The 21,498-nt window shown below is 39.0% G+C and overlaps 1 protein-coding gene across 4 annotated transcripts in view; it reads right to left on the reverse strand.

The window, feature by feature from the left end:
* LOC149198132 (peroxisomal membrane protein 11-5-like) overlaps window positions 1-21,498 on the reverse strand; it is a 105,483-nt gene that overhangs the window by 31,188 nt on the left and 52,797 nt on the right. For all 4 annotated transcript variants that reach the window (XM_089406112.1, XM_089406114.1, XM_089406113.1 and 1 more), the window contains exons 2-4: window positions 12,184-12,420; window positions 11,504-11,578; window positions 11,312-11,386 (exon numbers count right to left, since the gene is read on the reverse strand). In XM_089406112.1, the coding sequence (XP_089262238.1) occupies window positions 11,312-11,386; window positions 11,504-11,578; window positions 12,184-12,375 (342 nt within the window). In that variant the 5' untranslated portion in view covers window positions 12,376-12,420. The remainder of the gene's footprint in view (window positions 1-11,311; window positions 11,387-11,503; window positions 11,579-12,183; window positions 12,421-21,498) is intronic.

Raw genomic sequence — 21,498 nt, forward strand, 5'->3', positions numbered from 1 at the left:
CTGAAGCAGCGGAAACTGCTAAAGAATAGTAGCTGGTTCCCAGGTTGCATCTTCCAGAGAGGTGTCTTTCCACTTGACGAGGACTTCCCTGATCATGCAGCCACACAGGTGTCGTTCTCGTGTGTCTAGGACCTGTTCAGGTTGGAGCCAGATTGACCCTTCTTCATCCAATTCAGGTAGACTAGTTTGAATTCTGCAATTGTTCCCAATCACTTTCTTGAGGCATGAGACATGGAAAACTGGATGGATTTTTGTAGTGGGTGGCAAAGCTAGCTTGTAGGCCACTTCTCCAATGCGCTGAAGTACTTGATATGGTCCGTAGAATTTTGGAGATAGTTTATGACAACCCTTGTCTTTGAGTGAAGTTTGCTTATATGGTTGCAGCCTCAAAAATACCTGATCCCCTTCTTGAAATTGGCGCTCTGAGCGATGCTGATCTACCTGTTGCTTCATGCGGTTTTGAGCTTGATGAAGATTCTCTCTAAGATGGGCGAGCATGGTTGTGCAGTTTTGTAGGAGTTGATCCACTGCTTGTACCTTTGAGCACCCCTTGATATAAGAAGTAGGAGAAGGAGGGAGTTTACCATAAACTGCTTCATAGGGAGTCACTTTGGTGGTGGCATGATAGTTGGTGTTATACCACCATTCAGCTAGAGGCAACCACTGTACCCATAGATGTTGCTTTTCTGAAGTGAAACACCTAAGGTAGGTTTCCAGACATTTGTTGATGGCTTCAGTTTGACCATTCGTTTGTGGATGATAGGAAGTATTGAGTTTTAGTTGGGTGCCTTGTAGCCTGAAGAGTTCCTGCCAAAAATTACTGGTGAAGATCGGGTCACGATCAGACACAATAGAAGTGGGCATGCCATGCAATTTGAAGATCTGATCCATGAAAGATTGAGCGACCAAAGTCGGTGTAAACGGGTGGGGTAGGGCGCAGAAATGAGCATACTTAGAAAGTCGGTCCACAACCACCATGATGACTGACTTGTTTCCTGACTTTGGAAGACTTATAATGAAATCCATAGAAACCTCCGTCCATATAGATGCCGGGATGGCCAATGGTTGTAATGTGCCTGGTGCTTTGACTGTCTCCCCTTTGTGGCGTTGACAGACATCGCATTCCGCTACAAAAGTAAGGATGTCCTTTTTCATGCCTGTCCAAAAAAATGATCTTCTAGTGCGAGCATATGTCTTCTGAAAGCCTGAATGTCCTGCAATGGGGGATGAGTGCAATTCTGCCAAAATGCGGCTTTTGAGGGTGGATGTTGGTGATATTATGACTCTGTCCTTGTAGCGAAGAATCTCATCCTGCCACGAGTAGCCCTTGATGGAATTTGGATCCGCCTGCAATTGAGTAATGAGTTGGGAGAGCCAGGGATGTGAAAACCATTCCCTGCGAGCCTCTTCAATCCATTCTAGAATGGGAAGGGAAATTGCGAGCAGGGTACTTTCCTCCTCAAATTGGCGAGATAATGCATATGCTACACTATTTTCGCGCCCTTTCTTGTAAATGATCTCATAATCATATCCCAGCATTTTGGCGAGCCATTTATTTTGTTGTGGGGAGGATAGGCGTTGCTCCAAAAAATATTTAAGACTGTGATGGTCTGTGCGGATTTGGAAATGTCGCCCCAGTAAGTAAGGTCGCCAGGTATCTACTGCATGTAAGATGGCCATCATTTCCTTCTCATAGGTAGATTGTCCCAGATTCTTCCCACTTAGTTGTTGGCTTGTGAAGGCCAAGGGTCGACCTTCCTGCATTAAGACCGCCCCAATACCCGTACCTGAAGCATCACATTCAATGACAAAAGATTTGGTGAAATCAAGTAGTGCTAAGATTGGAGTGGAACACATGGCATTTTTGAGAGCTGTAAATGCCTGTTGTGCGTCATCATTCCAGAAGAATGAATTTTTCTTGAGGAGTTGAGTGAGGGGGTTCGCAATGCGACCATAATTGCGGACAAATTTGCGATAATAGCCTGTGAGACCCAAAAATCCTCTCAAGCTCTTCAAGGTCTTAGGTTGAGGCCAATCCTGCATTGCCTGGATCTTTTTGGGGTCCACCTTGACACCTTCACACCCCACAATGTGGCCCAAATACTCAACTTCTTCCATGCCAAAAGACCATTTGGACATCTTAACAAATAATTTATGCTTGCGGAGCAGTTGCAAGAGCAGATCTACATGCTGAAGATGTGCGGCCCAAGTGCAACTATAGATGAGGATGTCATCGAAGAAGACAAGGACAAATTTCCTGAGATATGGTTTGAGAAGGTGGTTCATATGGCTCTGAAAAGTAGATGGGGCATTACAAAGACCAAATGGCATGACCAGGAACTCATAATGGCCTTCATGAGTTCTGAAAGCAGTCTTTGGAATGTCGACTTCTTTCATGCGAATTTGGTGGTAGCCTGAGCGAAGATCCAGCTTAGTGAAGAATTGAGCCCCATTGAGTTCATCCAGCAAATCGTCAACAACCGGGATGGGAAATTTATCTTTGACTGTCAACTTATTGAGGGCCCTGAAGTCTGGACACATACACCATTCCCCATCTTTCTTGAGCACCATGACCACCGGTGATGAATAAGGACTAATGCTGGGACGAATGACACCTGCTTCCAAAAGTTCCTTGATTATTTTTTCTATTTCATTCTTTTGGGTGAACGGATATCTGTATGGGCACACATTTGGTGGTTGGGCCCCTGGACCAAGGTGATGCTATGATCATGTTCCCCTCTCGAGGGTGGAAGCTCATGAGGCTTGTCAAAGACTGGCAGATGATTATTTAAAATCTGTTGCATCTCAGGATGAATCAGCAGAGAATTGGGTTCGACGGCCTGGATGGCATTAAATTGAGCTATAACTCCATGATGGCCCTTTTTTAGCAATTTTTCCATCCCAGTGTTGCGGGGGAGCGCCCCCCCCCCCTCGCTCCCGCTCCCGATCCGCGCTCCGGGCGGGCGCGGGAGCGTCGGGAGCGCGTCGCTCGGGGAGCGCGGGAGCGCGCTCCCTAAAAAAAATTTCGCTCCCTGCCTTTTCGGGAGCGTTTTCGGGAGCGTTTTGCCTTTTTTGCATTCTTTTTTTTGTAGTAATGTTCGAAATGCAATTTTTTTTGAAAGAAACAAATAGTTTTTGAGTGGGGCAACTTAATGATCAAGTCTAGGCCCTAGTATTGATATGCTATTCATGGTAATGTTAAATTCTTAAAGTAAAAGTGACATTTTCTTTAATTTTCATTTTCATCCTTTTACTTAAATTTTTAACATTACCATGAAATGACTCAGGATGTTTGAGAGTGGTTTCGTCCTCATTGGATTTCATATGGAGAAAGTAGAATTTTAGATTTCATTCAAAATCCAGCAGACTTATCAGTTTTTCAGGATTTCAGGATTGGGGGATTGCAATGTTTCCATTGAATTTTGTCATGTATTAGGGTATGGAACTCATATTTAATCAAGAGTACCAATCCCTCTATGTACTTTGATGTTAGTGACATTGGTTGTCGAACTCCTCTATCATAACCCTTCTAAAAATGTACGCATCACTCAAACAAAATCTTGACTTGACATGCTATGCTTTTTCTATCTTATGTTAATGCTTAGAGGGTGATATTAATGACAAAGATCCCTATACAGATACAAAGGTAATGACAAAGATACCTCTGGATATTAATGCTTGGAGGGTGATATTAATGACAAAGATCCTGATTTTGCAACAAGACTAAAAAATTAGACATTTCTCGTGGTGGCAAGAGGCCCAAGCATAAGAAATAGATAATAGATTTACTTCTCTTTTCTAGTTTCTAGTAGCTTTTATAACTATTGACTCTTTCATATTTATTATGATATTTTTTTAAACAATATATGACAATTTAAGTTTGAAGTTGGCAATTATAACTCATTAGTAATGAATTATGAATATGATGCTTCATGAAAGTTGAAAGTTGTTTCATTTCATTTCATTTTATAACATTTCATTTCATGTTAGATATTATTTGTTGTAATGGTTACACTTAGCTTACAAGTACAACTTTGGTGATCAATGATGATAAATGTTATATATTGAATTTTAAAAGCTTGAAACTTTAAGATTGATGAATCATGAGACTCAATATGTTGTATGTTACTATGTTACTAACTTGCGGACGTGGTTGATGAAGATTATAACTTCTAGATGATTGTTGTTATATGGTTCAATCTATGTTTTTTTATGTTTTTTATGTCTATTTCATCATTCTACATGTTTTTGTTGACATATATGTATCAAAAATTAAAAAATATAAAAAATATATATATTTTTAAAAAATCGCTCCCCGATTCGCTCCCAAACCGGGAGCTTCTGAAAATGGTCGCTCCCGCTCCCGCTTCCGCTCCCGCTCCCCGTTCCCGCTCCCGCTCCCAAGTAACATTGTTCCATCCTATGTGAGCTGATGATAGAGGGAGCTCCCGCCTCGAGTCCACAAAGGGTATATGTGGAGTTGTTCTGCTTAAAGCTCATATATAACTCCTGGAAGTCCATTGTGATTGGCCCAAGAGTGCGAAGCCATTCAGCACCGAGGACAATGTCGCACCCTCCCATGTGTATGGCAAACATGTGTGTCTTCAACTGATAATCCCCCATTTGAAGTTTGACATTTTCAAAGCGGCCTTCACATTTCATTGTTCCCCCATCCGCAATTTGAACTTGGAAGTTAGAAACTGCTCGTACAAAACAATGCACTACTTCCGCGACTTTTTGATGGATGAAATTATGTGTACTTCCACTATCAATCAAGACTACTACTGGGCGATGTTTAATAAAACCTTTGATTTTGAGAGTTTGAGGTGAAGAAATCCCTGCCAAAGCATGCAGCGAAATAACTAGTTCGTCAAGGACATTGTCCTTCTAGTCGTCCTCTTCTACCTCCTCCGGTTCCTCAAGTGGTGGGGCTTCCTCCGATGAGCTGTAATCAGTGGCATCAATTTGAAAAAATTTGGGCTCCTTGCATTTATGACCTGGGGAGTATTTTTCATCACAGTAGTAACATAATCCCTGCTTTCTTATTTCGGCCATTTCTACAGGTGACACCTTTTGAACCTTAAGTGTTTGAGTCGTGCTGTGAGCCTGTGGGGGACGACCCTTGGCAGTGAAATTTGGGCGAATGCACTGGGCTACTAATGCACGTTCCACGTTACGAGCTACCTTGCAAGCCTCCAACCATGTGGGAGACTTGTGTAGTCGGACGTGGGCTTGTATGGCCTCTTTAAGACCACTGATAAAACATTCCATGTAGAACGCATCTAGGAGATCCCTAGTGCGGAAAGGTAAGGCTTCAAAGGCTGTAACATATTCATCCACTGTGCCAGTCTGTCGGAGCTTAGTGAGACTACCCAAAAAAGCAAATTCCTGGTCAAAGCGCTCTATAAGAGCTTTTTTGAAGGTGGCCCAAGTCAAAAAACTTCCATTGCAACGTTGATGCCATTCCCACCATTGCCATCTTTCATTGTCCAAGTACATGCTCCCCACCATAAGCTGAGTCTCATTATCTAAGATGTTATTCAGATTGAAATACTGCTCCATTTGTGCTACCCATGCGACCGGGTGAGAACCATCAAATTTATGCATATCCAGCTTGGGAGGTCGCGGACGGGATTGTTGGTGGGTGCCCTAGAGGTGAAAAGAGTGGCTAGACTCACCCTCACTGTGTCCATTGCCAATATACGCCTCCTCGCAGGCTTCCTCCTTGCCCTTAGAGAGTGCGTCAGTTAGTTTGTCAAGCTGAGCTTGGATGGCTTGCAAGGATTGTTCAAGTTTGTCGATCTTCTCATTCGCCATAGCTTGAGCTCTAGTTGCTACCATGCACCGATCCGATGTACTTGAAATTTGGGACCGCCCGAATTTTTTTCACTAACAATTGAATGGTACCACCTTGCTCAGCGCGTCGTCCTGATTCTTATGGGCTAGATCACCAATAAGCGCCCAGGGGGTTTTCTTTTTTTTCTGAAAACTCCTAACAAAGTTTTACTCCTTGCTTTGGGATACTGCAGTAGCTGAATCCTCAAAATGTCAATGCTGCCAAAATTCCTATGAAAATCACGCCCTAGTATAGGAACCCCACACAACTACTCAAATCTGGTGGATCTGAGAGATCTAAATGGCTGATCGGATAGCTCTGATCGGCGGACAGATTGCTGCTGCGGATCTGATGGATCTAATAGATCAGAAAGGCTGGTCTGCTAACTCGGAACTGCGGGACTGATGTCTGCTGCTGCTGCAAACCCCCTTGCGAGATCTGATCTAGCAGAGATTATGCGTGATCCCAAGATAGAAAAGGGAACTATGGTCTCGAGGAGTGTCAGGTGCTACAGATCGCAATATACATAAGGGTCTGACAGTAGTACTCGACCCAATGTTTCAGGGCTCTAACTAAGGAGGATCAATCGTACCCTTAACCGTACAACCCTATCGTACGGGTGAGTAATCTCTCCGAGTGTTGTTCTCGGTGTACTGTAGCAGCAAGACGACCGACGGTTTATGTATGGCGAGGTTTCGAAGGAGCTAGGGGGCTTCCAATATACCCAGATGGTACTTGGAAGACAGTCCGTGCGCGGTTCTGTCTAATGCACTACTACTCGAAGGGGTACCCACAAGGGTTACAAGGGAGTCCAACAAGCGTGACCACCTCTTGTATTTCCTGCATGCATGCCTCCCCAAATCTGCAGGTTTATGCGCTCAACGACAGATCCCGTGGTTTAAAGACACCGGAACACGTCTCTAGCCAAAAAAAAAAAATGCTAAGAAATGGAGATCCCACCTGCCCTGGAAAGTGCTCTGATACCACTTGTTATGCTCTTAACCTGCAAGACAATTACCAGAATACCAAATATGCGAAGAAATATACCCAGAACATAGAATAGTGAGAAACAAGAGCAAGTATTTTATTATTCAGAAAGCAATGTTCACTTGCCTCTTCGAGGGGGCAACCTCCAATAGAGCAGAGCTCGATTACAAAATAAGACACGATGCTCCTCGCAGGGAGTCTCTATCCTTTATATATGACTCATACATGCAATACCATGGATCAATACCATGGTTCTTATTAATACCATCTATCTATTACCATGGCCCATTTGCAACTAACTGTGGTCTCGTCATTGATTGCGGGTTAACCACTTACAATTATTAATATGGGCTTTATTGACTCTTTACTTAACTATAACTATGACTCGATCCTACTACATAAATAAGGGGGTTAAGGTGGGACCCTAACATTTTCTAGTAGAGTATTGCATATGTTATCCAATGCAAGGCATGTAATGAATGTTCCTAGTGAATGAATGTCTTTGATTCTTCATGAAACTCCATTATATCTTGAAGAGGGTAAATCTTTGAAATTGGTTCCTAGGGCATCGATTTCGAGCCTCCTTGCAAGACGCTTTATCTTATCTTAAGCATCTCAATACTCCATTGCCCAAAGCACTAGGCACTAGTCCAGGGATTTTCGTGATCAAACTCCTCTTTCTTCATATTTTCTCCTCCTAAATTTCAGTCCCCTAAAAGTAGGGCGAAATTCTAGAGCTTGCAACGAAATTTTAGGGAGGTGATTTTTCGGGAATCTGGGGGTCCAAACATCAAGCTCAACATCTAGGCTACCTATGCTACAAGTTTGGTAGGCATCTGGCCGAGTTTCATCCATAAAATCTCTTGCCCTAAGTGTTACTCCAAGAGGGAAAACCTAAGTCTTTCTCTCTCACCTTGTGGACTTCCTTGAGGGTATTCATTAGAATAAATCATAAGAAGCCCTTTCTTCTCTCGGGCCTTGACCTTGTGAATACCTATTACCATCGAGAAACCTCAAAACCCTAAGTCTTGTGCCTTCTTTCTAGGTTTTTTCTTAGAGAGCAATTTGCTTTGTTGAAGCCTACTACCTTTATTGATCCTCTCTTCGAATGAGCTCTAGCTCCATCACCTTGAACCTTCAAACCTAGAATATCTATTATAGGCAATCACCAGCATACAGGGACTCCTCCCATCAATGAAAGTCCATAAAGAGCAAGGGACCTTTGGCTGTGGTGACCGTGGGCCATTGTCCCATTGTTGTCACTTAGTTTAGTAGTTGTCCCATAGGTTTTCTCCCTTATGGGCCCTACTAGACATTGTGGTAACAGGGCCAAAGCATAGCCTTCTACGATAAACATTTTCTAGAGTTGAGAGATGATCTGATTATTCATTAAAGATACACACGGAGACACTAGATGCATGCTCCATAACCCTTCTTGCTCAATTTCATATGGGTTCTCACAAACTCCAAGTTGAGACCTACCATCACATCTGAAGGCTAAATAGGATCTACCATCTTTGTCATACAAAAGACACTAAGATGGAGGAGCGCTTTGTTCTCCAATGCCCCATCTGCGATGAGTTCAAAGGATGATATTATTTACTTATTTTGTGACACACGGAAATCCCTTTCCACTTTCTTCCAGTGCCCAAACCAAAGGTACCTCCCTCTTTACATTACAGAAGTGCTTAGTTTCATATCTCAATCCTTAGGTGCCTCACCCATGCAAGAGACTCTCCAAAGGATCACCTCTTACATCTTGGTTGTCCTATTGGATCAAAGTCACAAGCAACAAATATAGGACCATGATAATTCAAATTCCCAACCAATGAAACCCCCACTTTCCTGTTGCCCCCCACCCCATCACTAGGGGTAACCATCTCTCCTTGAGATTTGTGCAAAGATGTTGCTTCAGATAGCGAGTGGCTCACCAACAGTATAACAAACAAACCAAATCTCGAAGGATCTAGATCAATGGCCCCTCACTAAACACACTTTCAATACAACCCTACTTGAGTAACTAGGGTTCAACCTGGAGCTTTTTCCCCATATAGCTTGGGATGCTAGGAAGTCCAAATTCCTTGCAGTTATGCTCCCAACAATGTCATACAACCTAGACCCATTAGCCCCTGTCACTCCAGAGGTATCATATGACAAAGCATTGGTTACTTCACAAAGGTGGACAACAATACGAAGATAGCCTTCCTTAGCCCTAACTCTTACATTCGAAAGCTAACTCTAGCTAGCCTTGAAATAATTCTTTGGTGCAACATTAATGAATACGAAAAATGCTTAAATTGACTTTATATTTCTGCAACTTATTAATTAATTGGACTTAATAAAGTTAATAAGCATTTAGAAGATGAAAATAATAGACCTCAAATAAGAAGAAAAATAACAGCAAGTTTTTAACAGAGTTCACCCCTCATGGGCTACATCTCTGAGTCCACTTCAAATGCGCAAGTGATCCATTAGAATGATAAGAAAACATCAAATTTCCTTCATATATTGAAAAATAATCGTAAACCTGCAAAATTTTGTCTTCAGAATTCTTCTAGGAATATAAGAGCATTGTTGGAAGCTTCCTCAGGCTTCTTCCCCTTTTGTTCTCCAAAACTGCTGTAAAATACACCTTGTAAACAACTCTAGGCAATATTCATCACATGACAAACTTGTGGTGCAATGGTAAGGTGTGGAGTTTATGAAGACAAGGTCACGGGTTCAAGCCTTGATGTTGCAATTTTTTTGGGATATTGCTTCCAAAAATAACGTGTAATTAATTACAATATCACCAAATTTGCACCCACATCTCCACATATCCTCATTCTCGTGTAACAATAAGTCATGGGGTTTATATATATGAAGACAAAGGTTTGACTCCACTGGTTACACTTTTTATGGGATGTGCACATATTTTTGGGATATTATATCCACATTGATTCATCCTTTCGGATTAATTTGTTAATATTTTTTTCCAAAATATTTGGGATTTTCCACCATTACATAAGCCATGTTCCACATAAAGCTTTCTAGAAGGTCCATGTGGTAGCCTTTGTTGGTCCATATGGTGCCACATGGAAACGTTCCATTCGACCATTGTTAGCTCCGGTGCCATGTGTCAACTTGATTGAGACACATGTCAACCTGGGACCATGCCACATGTCAGTGTATCGTCATGCCACATGATATTAGGTCACTATGCCATGTGTCAATCTGAGAGTACCACATATCAATGCCACCCTTATTTTGCCTTCAACTTCCGAAAACCATAACTTTTGCATAGGATATCCATTTGAACCCATTCAAATATGTGTTGGAAAGCTCTTGATCAGCTCTTTGACATGGAGCCCCTTTCATTCAAATTTGAGACAATTAATTTGGATCCATTGCGGGAATCCTCCTGAATCACTAATGTTTTCATCTCAACTTCTGTCACTTCAGCTTCTACTCTAGCATATAGCTTTTTAGCTCTTCTCCTTTCTTTTTAGCTATCTTCCTATATTTATATGCATGTACTTTTCTTTGCTGAATGTAATTTTCCAGTGCATTGACCTACCTTTGTGGTCACTTGTTGGAAAGTAACAAAACTATCTTATTTTATTATCATATTCCGCTCTTCTCCTCCCCAAATATGTCGTACTATGTATTGGATCCAGATCCTTCTCAAAAACATCTTAGAACCTACAAAAGTCCCTATTTGGAACGGATACAAAAAGGGTGGTAATAGATTTTTATCAAATCTGTGCCATATAGCCACCCATTAACTGCAGCTCCCTCCATAGAAAGAATCATGTCGAGTTGTATATCCAATAATAGCCTCATGTTTGAAGAAATCTATCAAAAATATTTTTCTTTCTTGCTGTCAATAAAGCATTTGATGTGCAAGTATTAAGATATTTGACAATTTCTCTGTGTATTTAGTCAACCATTGTTATGGAAGTAATTTTACATATACTGATATTCAGAGCAACAAAATATTGCATTAAGGTTCATGCAAGTAAATCGATTCTTGGAAATTATGTAGGAATATTCTGACCATTAACTTTGCTTCTCCATGCAACTCTATTTAGAATTGTTATCATATTTTTTAAAAATAATGTATATATAACATATATAAACACATGTCTATACGTTTTTATAGATGCTATGTCCAGCCATACCATATCCAAAATTTTCTACGAACTTGCGTATACATTGATCAACTGCTCTGAAATGGAAAGCCATAATCGGCCAAAAAATTTGAATATAACCAACTAAAGAATAATATCCAGCACAACAGCATGTAGTTTTTGAGCTTGGGCTATAACTAAGCAGGAAAAGGAAATCAATTTAATGGATAAGACAGAGTTCAAACAGCTGAAAACTAATATAAAGATCCAGAAGTCAGATAAATTAACAGGAGCCACTATCATCTAATACAAGCTGAAAATAATATTTATTTGGTAAAAGTGGAAATAGACTTTAATCCTTGCAAATATGATCACATACCTTGTAGATACCAGTTCTACCAGCCCAGACAATTTGATCCAGTAACAAAAATGTTCCCACTAAAGCATTCTTTGACTGCAGACAAAAACATCCAACAGCTACATTTACCGCTGGAAGTACACAAACTACTTATTTACTGAAAAAATTTATTAAGGATCAACAGAAAAGGGTGTTAGGAGAGAAATTACGTACTTTCCCAAGCAGTATAAGAGGAAGGGGAGTTGTCTTTGGAGCTGGAGTAAGGAGAGCATGCAACTCATTAACATACTGCAAGTATGAAAACATTTCAGTTACCTTCTAGGGTTTAAAAGCATGAAAAGGGTATTTGAAAATGAAATGAAATGCAAACAACCCAAATTTTCCCCACAGGATGCATATAGGCGATAAGACAGATGATATACTCTCCTAAACCTAACATATGTCCTATATGACAAAGGTAAAGAAAGAAAGAATGAGCTATGTTGCCAAACTATGCATTTCAATTAGTCTCTATGTTTAAACATGTATGGAATTTCATGCACCCAAGGAATCACAAAATGAACATATTCATGCAAGACATCTGAATCAAAATATCTCAGCATAATCCTGCATGCAAACCTATAACAACATGACTCGTGCCTGACAACTGAATCAAATATCTCTGCATAATCCTGCTTTACTGTCAAAAAGCAGGGCTCTTAGGAAAAAACAGTAAATAAGTACTTTCACTATTGTACAACAATAGATGTAGTCCCACTTTATTATGCCACAAAAAATGTGAAAAAGTGATTAAGAAATACAATAAAATAGGAAGTGTAAATAGCAAACTTGACACAAAAGTTCAACAACAATAAAAGTCTTCATTGCATTTAATGCACTGTAAAAATTTTCACCTTAAAAAGTCGAAAAACTTTCCGTGCCAAGCTTGTTGATTTGTCAACATTTTGTGCCGTACCAGGCTCACCATTACTGAGAAACTTAGAACCATATTGAATAGCTCTACAAATCTTGTCTCTGGTTTCCGCTTTGCTCAAGTATAACACTAAAAATGCAAGTTCCGCTCTGGATGCCTCTAGAGTAGTCATGATTGTTGTCTCACACTAGATTAGAGTTGCAAACCAAAATATGACCTGCATAAAAGTGCAGACTAGTCACTTAATAGAATGAATAATGCAAGACAAATTTTGAAAATACAGTATACACCAAGCAGTGACTAAAAAGTAATAATTAATAGTTGATATGTACACAACAGTTTAAAAGCAATCTTTCTATGTTAAATACTCAAGAAAGGACATGGACAGCATATTCTTTAAAAACATTCTGAAGCAAAAATGTGAAACTTGAAAAAAGGGAAAACTAAAATCGACATACTTAGGACATCCACAAGGCATTATGGATGGAAATGCATAATGTACCCAAATTGGTAAACCATGCAAAACCAACAAAAGATCATGATTGGCAATTAAATAAATAAATACATTTGGATCCTTATGCAATAAATTTTACATAATGGCTGCTATAGAATACCACTTAAAGTGAACCACTTAGATTTAAAATTACGAAACAGATTAAATATTTAAAAACAAAACAAAAATACAGAAGCTAAAACAAAGAAAGAAAGAAATATATATATATATATATATATCCAAGACTGACAAAGAATAATATATATCCAAGACTAACAATACTTGGATATATATTATCCAATCCAAGGACGATATTTTTCGAAAATTCAAGGATTTCAATCTATTAGTTGGGAATCAAGCTAATACAAAGCTCAGGTACCTCAGAACTGATCATGGAGAAGTTTATACCTACAGTGTTTTTCAAGCATTTCTCTAAGATCACAATATCTCTAGTCATGAGACTCTTTCACGTGAAAATAAAGTAGCAACCCAAAAGAACAAAGCTATTCTAGAAATGGCTCAATGTATGCTTCAAGACAAGAAAATGGGACAAAATTATGCAAAGAAGCAATTGTCCATGCAACTCACATCATCAATCACATTCCCACTCGTGTAGTTTGAGGTAGTGTTGCGAACATTGCAATTTTATCGTGAAGTTTTAAAAAAATAACGATTTTTTCAAGGTAACAATTTTATCAGCCGATGTTATCGGTGATTTTTTATTTTCAAAAAATCTGGAAAAAATTGCAATCCGATCAGTAAAAAGCACCGAGGCGGAAAACAACGAACTTTTAAAGCTAAATTCTGTTATGAAACCAGCTCAAGAAAAGATAGATCAAAGCCTTAGAATTCAGCCTCTTCAAAGAGGCAACCTCCTTTACATTGCATAAATGAACAATTCTTGGATGACTCAAATGACAAAACTTCATTTCTATATATAGGAGTCTAAGGAGTCACAATATAACCCAGCCGACCTAACAATAATAATATAAAGCCACAAAAATAACAATAGAGGGATTCTATGGGGCACAGTAATAACAATATGGGGATAATAGAGGCACAACAATATTAATAAGGGATGCAACTACAATAGTAATGGGGTAATAACTAGTATTATAGGGACCCAACATGCCCCTCTCCTTCAAAAAAAGTGTTGTCCTCAACGCTTGAGTAGTTCTGGATGCTTCTGTATAAAATTCTCATCCTCCCATGTGGAATCTTCAGCGGATAAGTTCTTCCACTTGATAAGATACTCCGAAATTGATCGATTTCGTAGCTGTCGAGTTCTTGTTTCTATGACTGCTTCCGGTTCCAATATAATTTTTCCTTCCTCGTCAAGTTCTGGCAATATTGTTTGAACTGGGAGCTTGTCGCCTATAACCTTCTTTAAACATGAAACATGGATAACTGGGTGCAATCGAGAAGCTGCAGGAAGCTCCAATTTGTATGCCATAGTACCAATCTTTTGCAACACCTTGTACGGACCATAATACTTTGGTGATAATTTATTATCCTTCTTAACTTGCTTGAGGGACATTTGCTTATATGGTTGTAGCCGTAGGAATACCCAATCACCTACATCAAAACTTTTTTCGTTGCAATGTTGATCTGCCTGTTGTTTCATTCTATTTTGTGCCAACACGAGGTTATCCTTTAAGAGTTGGAGGACTTGTTGATGTTTGATGTGATGTTCCACTGCTTGAACCTTAGAATTTTCTCTTAAATATGATGTGATGGATGGTATAAAGTGCCATAAATGGGGTCATTTTTGTTGCTGTATGGAAGGACGTGTTATACCACCATTCAGCCAAAGGCAACCATTTGACCCATTGTGTCTGTTTATCAGATACAAAGCAACGAAGATATCCTTCCAAACATTTGTTTACTATCTCAGTTTGCCCATCAAATTGAGGATGATAAGATGAGCTATGAGCTAACTGAGTACTAAGACAAGAAAATAATTCTGTCCAAAAATTTCCAGTGAAAATGGGATCTCTGTCACTTACAATAATCTTTGGGTTTCCATGTAGCTTTTGAATTGTTTCCATAAATGCAATAGAAACTGTACTGGCTTTAAATGGATGTGATAATGCACAAAAGTGTGCATATTTGGTAAGTCTGTCAATTACCACCATGATGACACTCTTTCCCTCGGACTTGGGTAAACCTATGATAAAATCCATTGAAACCTCCTCCCAACGTTGGCTTGGAATGGATAAAGGTTGTAATAGACCCGGTGTTTTAATTGTTTAAACTTTATTTTGTTGGCAAACCAAACAATACGCCACAAATTTTTGAATATCCAATTTAAGGTCATCCCAAAAAAATTCCTTCTTAACCCTGTGGTAAGTTTTTAAAAATCTCGAGTGCCCTCCTAAGGGAGAAGTGTGTAATTCCATTAAAATCTTTTGTTTTAGTTGGGAATTCTTACAGAGGTATAAGCGATCTTTGTACCATAAAGAATCATTTTGCCAACTAAATGTATCAGACATACTGGAATCTTTTTGTAACTTTCAAATAAGTGCCCACACTTCTTCGTCATTCTTCCATTCCTCCCTTGCTTCGTTTATCCAATCTGGTTGGATAATAGAAATGGCGCACAACAATGCTTCCACATCCTCATCCTTTCTTAAGAGTGCATCTGCCACCACATTTTGCTTCCCTTTCTTGTAAATGATTTCAAAGTCATAACCCAACATCTTTGTGACCCACTTTTGTTGCTCTTCAGAGGATAATCTTTGTTCTAAAGAGTATTTAAGGCTATCATGATCCGTTTTTACCTTGAAGTGTCTTCCCATTAGGTAGGGTCGCCATTTCTTAAGTGCATGGAGTATTGCCAACATTTCCTTCTCATAAATAGCTTTGTGTAGAAACTTTCCCTTGATTGGATGACTTTCAAAAGCAATGGGTCTTTCATCTTGCATTAAAACAGCACCAATTCCATTTCCTTAAGCATCACATTCCACAATAAAGGTTTTTGTGAAGTCCGGTGTAGTTAAGACCAATGCTTGGCACATTGCCTCTTTAAGGTGTTCGAAGGCCTTTATTGCTTCTGGAGTCCATGAAAATGCATCTTTCTTTTGTTAGAGGTGCTACTATTCTCCCATAATTCTTAACAAACTTGCGATAATACCCTGTCAACCCAAGAAATCCTCGCAGATGCTTTATGGATGTGGGGATTTTCCATTCCTTAATGGCTTTAATTTTGCTAGGGTCTACCTTAACTCCTTCATGAATTACAATATGACCCAGATATTCCACCTCTTGTACTCCAAGGAAACATTTGGATCTTTTTGCATATAATTGTTTCTCCTCCAATTGTTGTAGCACCCTGTCAACATGTTCGACATGATCCTTCCAAGACTTGTTGTAGATTAGTATATCATCAAAAAATACTAACACAAATTTTCTAAGGAATGGTTTGAAAATGGAATTCATCAAACCTTGAAATGTTGAAGGTGCATTGGTAAGGCCAAAAGGCATGACCAAAAATTCATAATGACCCTCATGAGTTCTAAATGTTGTTTTCGGAATGTCTTCAGTCTTCATTTTGATTTGATGATATCCTGAACGAAGATCCAACTTGGTGAAGTACATTGATCCATGAAATTCATCCGGTAATTCATCAATGATGGGAATGGGAAACTTATCTTTAATGATGAGCTTGTTGAGCTCCCTATAATCTGGACACATGCGCCATGATCCATCCTTCTTGTGCACTAATACTACTGGAGCAGAGAAAGAACTTTGACTCGATTGAATTATACCAGTCTCTAGCATTTCTGCAACCATACGTTCAATTTCACTCTTTTGGGCATAGGGATATCTATATGGCCTGATGTTTGGAGGAACACTTCCTGGAATCAAATGAATAGCATGATCATGATCACGAATAGGTGGGAGACCTTTGGGAGTCTCAAATACCTTGGAATGATTGTCCAAGACTTTTTGGGGATCTGGAGAAATAGATGATTGCAATGTGGAAACATCTAGCAAACATAATTGTGCAATTACACCCCTTTATTCCTTTTTTAAAAGCTTTCTCATACCATTAGAGCTAATTATCTTTCTCGGTTTCCCTGCAATACCCCTTAATTCAACTTCCTTTCCTTCCACAGAAAATTTCATGAAAAGTTCTTGAAAATTAAAAGCTATTGTACCCAAGGATTGTAGCCATTGGACTCCTAGTACAACATTAGCACCTCCCATTGGAATGGAAAGCATTGGGCTAGTCAATACATATTCTCCCATCGATAGCTTGATATTATGGCAATTTATTGTTCCTCCATTTGCAACCATCACTTGACACTCTGGTGCTGGATATAATAAGCAATTCAATTCTTTTGCTACCTTACAATGAATAAAATTGTAAGTACTTCCTGAATCAATCAACACTATTACCTTTTTCTTCTTGATTTGTCCTTCTATCTTGATGGTTTGAAGAGTGGTAATTCCCGCCAATGCATTACAAGATATGGTCGGATTCATTTCTTTTTTATCTAGGCTTTGTTCCTGGAGTATATCCTCTTCTTTTGACCTTTCTTGCTCATTTTCTTCTTCCTCTTCACAATCTATGTAGAATAATTTCTTCTCATCACACTTATGACCTTTAGTGTATTTGCTATCACAACTGTAACAAAGCCCTTTTGCTCTTTTTTCTTCCAATTGTTGTGGTGTCAACCTTATAGGTTTTGGAAGACTAGAAGCAACCACACTTCCATCTTTATAGTTGTGAGTGGTATGCTTCCTGGTTGCCATAATTTTGCTTTTCATTTTTCTTGCTAACCTGAATGCCTTCTCTAATGAATCAGGTTCCCAAAGGCAAACATCATGTTGGATATTATCCTTTAAAGTCCCTATGAACACATCAATCCTATGCTCCTCTGGAATATTTTTTACCCTTATGTTCAATTTTTGGAACTCCTCAATGTGCTCCATTATTGAACCCTTTTGTTTGAGACACATCAATTGGCTAAAAAAAATGTTGCTTTTTGTATCCTCATAATGTGCTATCAATTCTTCCGTAAAAATTGCCCAATTGATAATTTGTTTACGAGAGCAAAGCCATTGATACCATACAAACTGATTTGGTTCCAAATATAAAGTTGCAATACGTACCTTTTGTGTGTTTTGCACATTATTGAGATCGAAAAATTGCTCTATTTGTAATATCCATGTTGCGGGATCCTTTGCCATCAAACTTCCTCGTATCGATTTTTGGAATATGGTGGGTCTTCGATCCCACATTAGAGTATAAGAAATCATGATTAACATTTCCTTTGTTCGCATCATGAGTTTCCTTTACTACCTTTTCACCATTAGTAAGTATTTCTTGTAGAAAATTTGTCAAATCTGTCTTCAAATCTGCCATGCCTGTCTTCAAATTTGTGTTCAAATCTATCTTCAAGTTGTCCATCTTAGCTTCCATGCCATTCATCTTCGCTTCCACGCCATTTATCTTAGCTTCTGTTAGCTTTTGTGAGAGTGACATTTGTTGCACTTGTTCTTGTAATTTTGATATATCATGTAGCATTTCTTACTCTTCTTCATGAGTCATGCTAGAGCTTTCAGGTTGCTTACTAGGTGTTTGCATTTTCTTTCCTCAGGGCATCAGTTACCGATAATAATGCTCTACTATGCCCTTTGAATTCCTTTAAAATAAATTTTCAAACCAAGCTTAAGCAAAAATTTAAGAAAATCTACACACCTTTTTTCACTTTGTAGGAGCTCGATATTGCCTCTGATGTATCTCTGTACTTTTTGATCATTCAGTTCTAAAATTGTGACCTGCAGTAGCCCTCTGTGTCCTCTTTCCAATGCCACCAATCTGACCCAAATTGGATTCTCCAAGGAAGATTTATGCGAAATCTCCCACAGTGACTTGATTATAGACTAGTTAAGTAGAGCAAACTTGTACGACATGCCACGAGTCACTGTTTCGACCTTCGGCTCTGAAAAATATCTACAAGAAACTACAGTCCGTCCTCTTTCTATAACTTCTTACAAAATTTCAATCCGATGCTCAGAGAGAAAGTTATGACGATTTTCCCTAGGTCACCTGTTTGGAATGTAATTCAGGAGTCTGCAAAAAGACCAACTTCCTCAGATCATATCTCCGCAAATATAGCGCGAAAAGCTCTGAAATTCGAACCCGAGGTTCAGCGCAATGTCTTCTCAAATGAGTTTTTTTTAAGCTTTTGAAACGTCGCAAAAAAAAAGTTATAGCGAAAATGCCACGATGACCTATTTGGAGCAACGAAACCCTAAAATCCAAAGTTCTGATACCAAATGTTATGAAACCAGCTCAAGAAAAGATAGAAAAGATAGATCAACGCCTTAGAATTCAGCCTCTTCAAGGGGGCAACCTCCTTTACATTACATAAATGAACAATTCTTGGATGATTCAAATGACAAAACCTCATTTTTATATATAGGAGTCTAAGGAGTCACAATATAACCCAGCCAACCTAACAATAATAATATAAAGCCACAAAAATAACAATAGAGGGATTCTATGGGGCACAATAATAACAATATGGAGATAATAGGGGCACAGCAATATTAATAAGGGATGCAACTACAATAATAATGGGGTAATAACTAGTTTTATAGGGACCCAACAAATTCGGTTTTCTTTTTGCTCATTTTGCAGACAAAGGGCAAGAGTGAGAGAAAAGTGAAGAAATTTAGCATCCCAAATAAAAAAAATCAAGTTTGGACCAAGTTTCTTCAACAGAGCGTGGTTTTCAGGTATGGGCATCAAATTTAACCCTTTTTTTTTTGTTTTTTTCTTGTTTTTCCTTGGGTTTCTATCACTCATTTATTTTCAATGATTTTTGTTTGGATTTGAGTGTGTTTTTTTTGTCATTTTTGTTGCATTTAATGGAGAGGGTTTTTTGGGTCAAAAATGCAAAATCTTGATTGTTAGTTTTATTTGTTTAATTTCTTCTTGTGCCCTAGTTTTTTTCCATCATTTTTACTTAGGTTTGAATGTATATTTTTTGCAATTATTATTGCATTGAGTTGAAGATTTTTTTTTTGTCAAAACTTCAAAATGTCGTATGTAAATTTTAATTTCATTTGTTTAACTTGCAATTCTTCTTGTGCCCTAGGTTCAAACTTCAAACTTCAATCTTACATTAAAACTCAAGATTCAACAAAGTTACAAATATGCCAAAGAAATTAGACCCTATGTGGGAATTTGGTGAACCTGATGGAGGGTTTGACAGATCAAATTTGACTTGCAAGTTATGTGGGCATCATATGACAAGGGAGGTATACAGATTGAAGTATCACCTTGCACAAGTTCCTGGACATGAGATAGGGCCTTGCTCAAATACAAATCCAAAAATCATCTGAAGAGCCCTCAAATCATTGGAAGAAATAGAGACAACCAAATTGTCCAAGGCAACTCTGAAGAGTCAAATAGCAGGGAGTAGAGTGTCAGGATTGGGAGGTGACCGTGAGAGTGGTACTGGTTCTACTTCACCATCAACATCTACACCCAACCCTGTAGCTACCTCATCATTTTTTGTTCCTAGAACCACACCTAGTGCACAACCATCTATCTCGTCATTTATTAAAAGAAGGGAGAAGGAAAAAGCCGACAAGTTGTTGGGCAAGCTTTTTTTTTCTTTGGAGTGATATTCCTTTCAACGTTGTCAGGAACAATCCATTTTTCTAGCCCGTAGTTGATGTTATTGCTATTGTTGGCCCAAGCTACAAAGCCCCTTCATATGATGACTTTAGAGGACACATTCTTCAAAATGAAAAGGTTGACTACACTATGAGATTGGAGGAGTTTAGAGAATGATGGGCACACACAAGATGCACTGTGATGTCGGATGGTTGGACCGATCAAAAGGGTAGAAGCCTTGTTAACTTCTTGGTTGATTGTCCCAAGAGGGCAATGTTTATGAAATATGTTGATGCATCTGCACATATCAAAGATGCACGGTTATTATGTGATTTGTTGGATGTGTTCATTCAGGAGGTGGGTCTACAACATGTTGTCCAAGTCATAACGGACAATGTTGCAAATTATGTTATTGCTAGCAAGATGTTTATAGAGAGGCATCCTAGCTTATTTTGGACACCTTGTTATGCACACTGCATTGATTTGATGTTGGAGGGCATAGGAAAAATTATTTTGTCAAGGATATTGTTGAATCATCAAAAAGCATTACAAAATTTATATATAATCATGCATATGTGCTTCATTTGATGAGAATATTCACCAACAACAAGGAGTTGGTGCGCCCTACCATTACACGGTTTTCGACCAGTTTCATATCTCTTCAATCCCTCTTGAATTCTATGTGGGATGTGAAGAGAATGTTTCTTTCAGAAGAGTGGCGTGCTTTGTCATATAGTTCCAAGCCAGAGGGAGAGGCCATATGCAAGTTAGTTTCATAACAAGAAAGCTTCTGGGCAAGAGTGCAGGAGGTGTGTAACATTATTGAATCTTTGGTAACGGTTCTTCGATTAGTTGATACAGACGAGCCCGCAATGGGCTACTTGTATGAGGCCATGGATAGGGCCAAAGAATCCATTCGGAGCTACTATGATGATCAGGGAGATGAGGGGTTTGAGAAACAACAACTCCTATGGGAAGTGATTGATGAACGATGGAAGAATACACTCCATCATCCCATTCATGTTGCAGGGGTCTACCTGAACCCCGCATTTTCTTACTCCTGTGGTTTCTTATTTGACGTTGAGGTCATGGATGGATTCTTCACTTGTGTTCAAAGGATGGTGCCATCTCCAGCAGAACGTGCAGAAATCTCCAAAGAAATGGAG

Source organism: Pinus tabuliformis, chromosome 2_2 (assembly GCF_031772625.1).
Source record: "Pinus tabuliformis cultivar Carrire ecotype Pingquan chromosome 2_2, CPIR1, whole genome shotgun sequence".
Lineage (NCBI taxonomy): Eukaryota > Viridiplantae > Streptophyta > Pinopsida > Pinales > Pinaceae > Pinus > Pinus tabuliformis.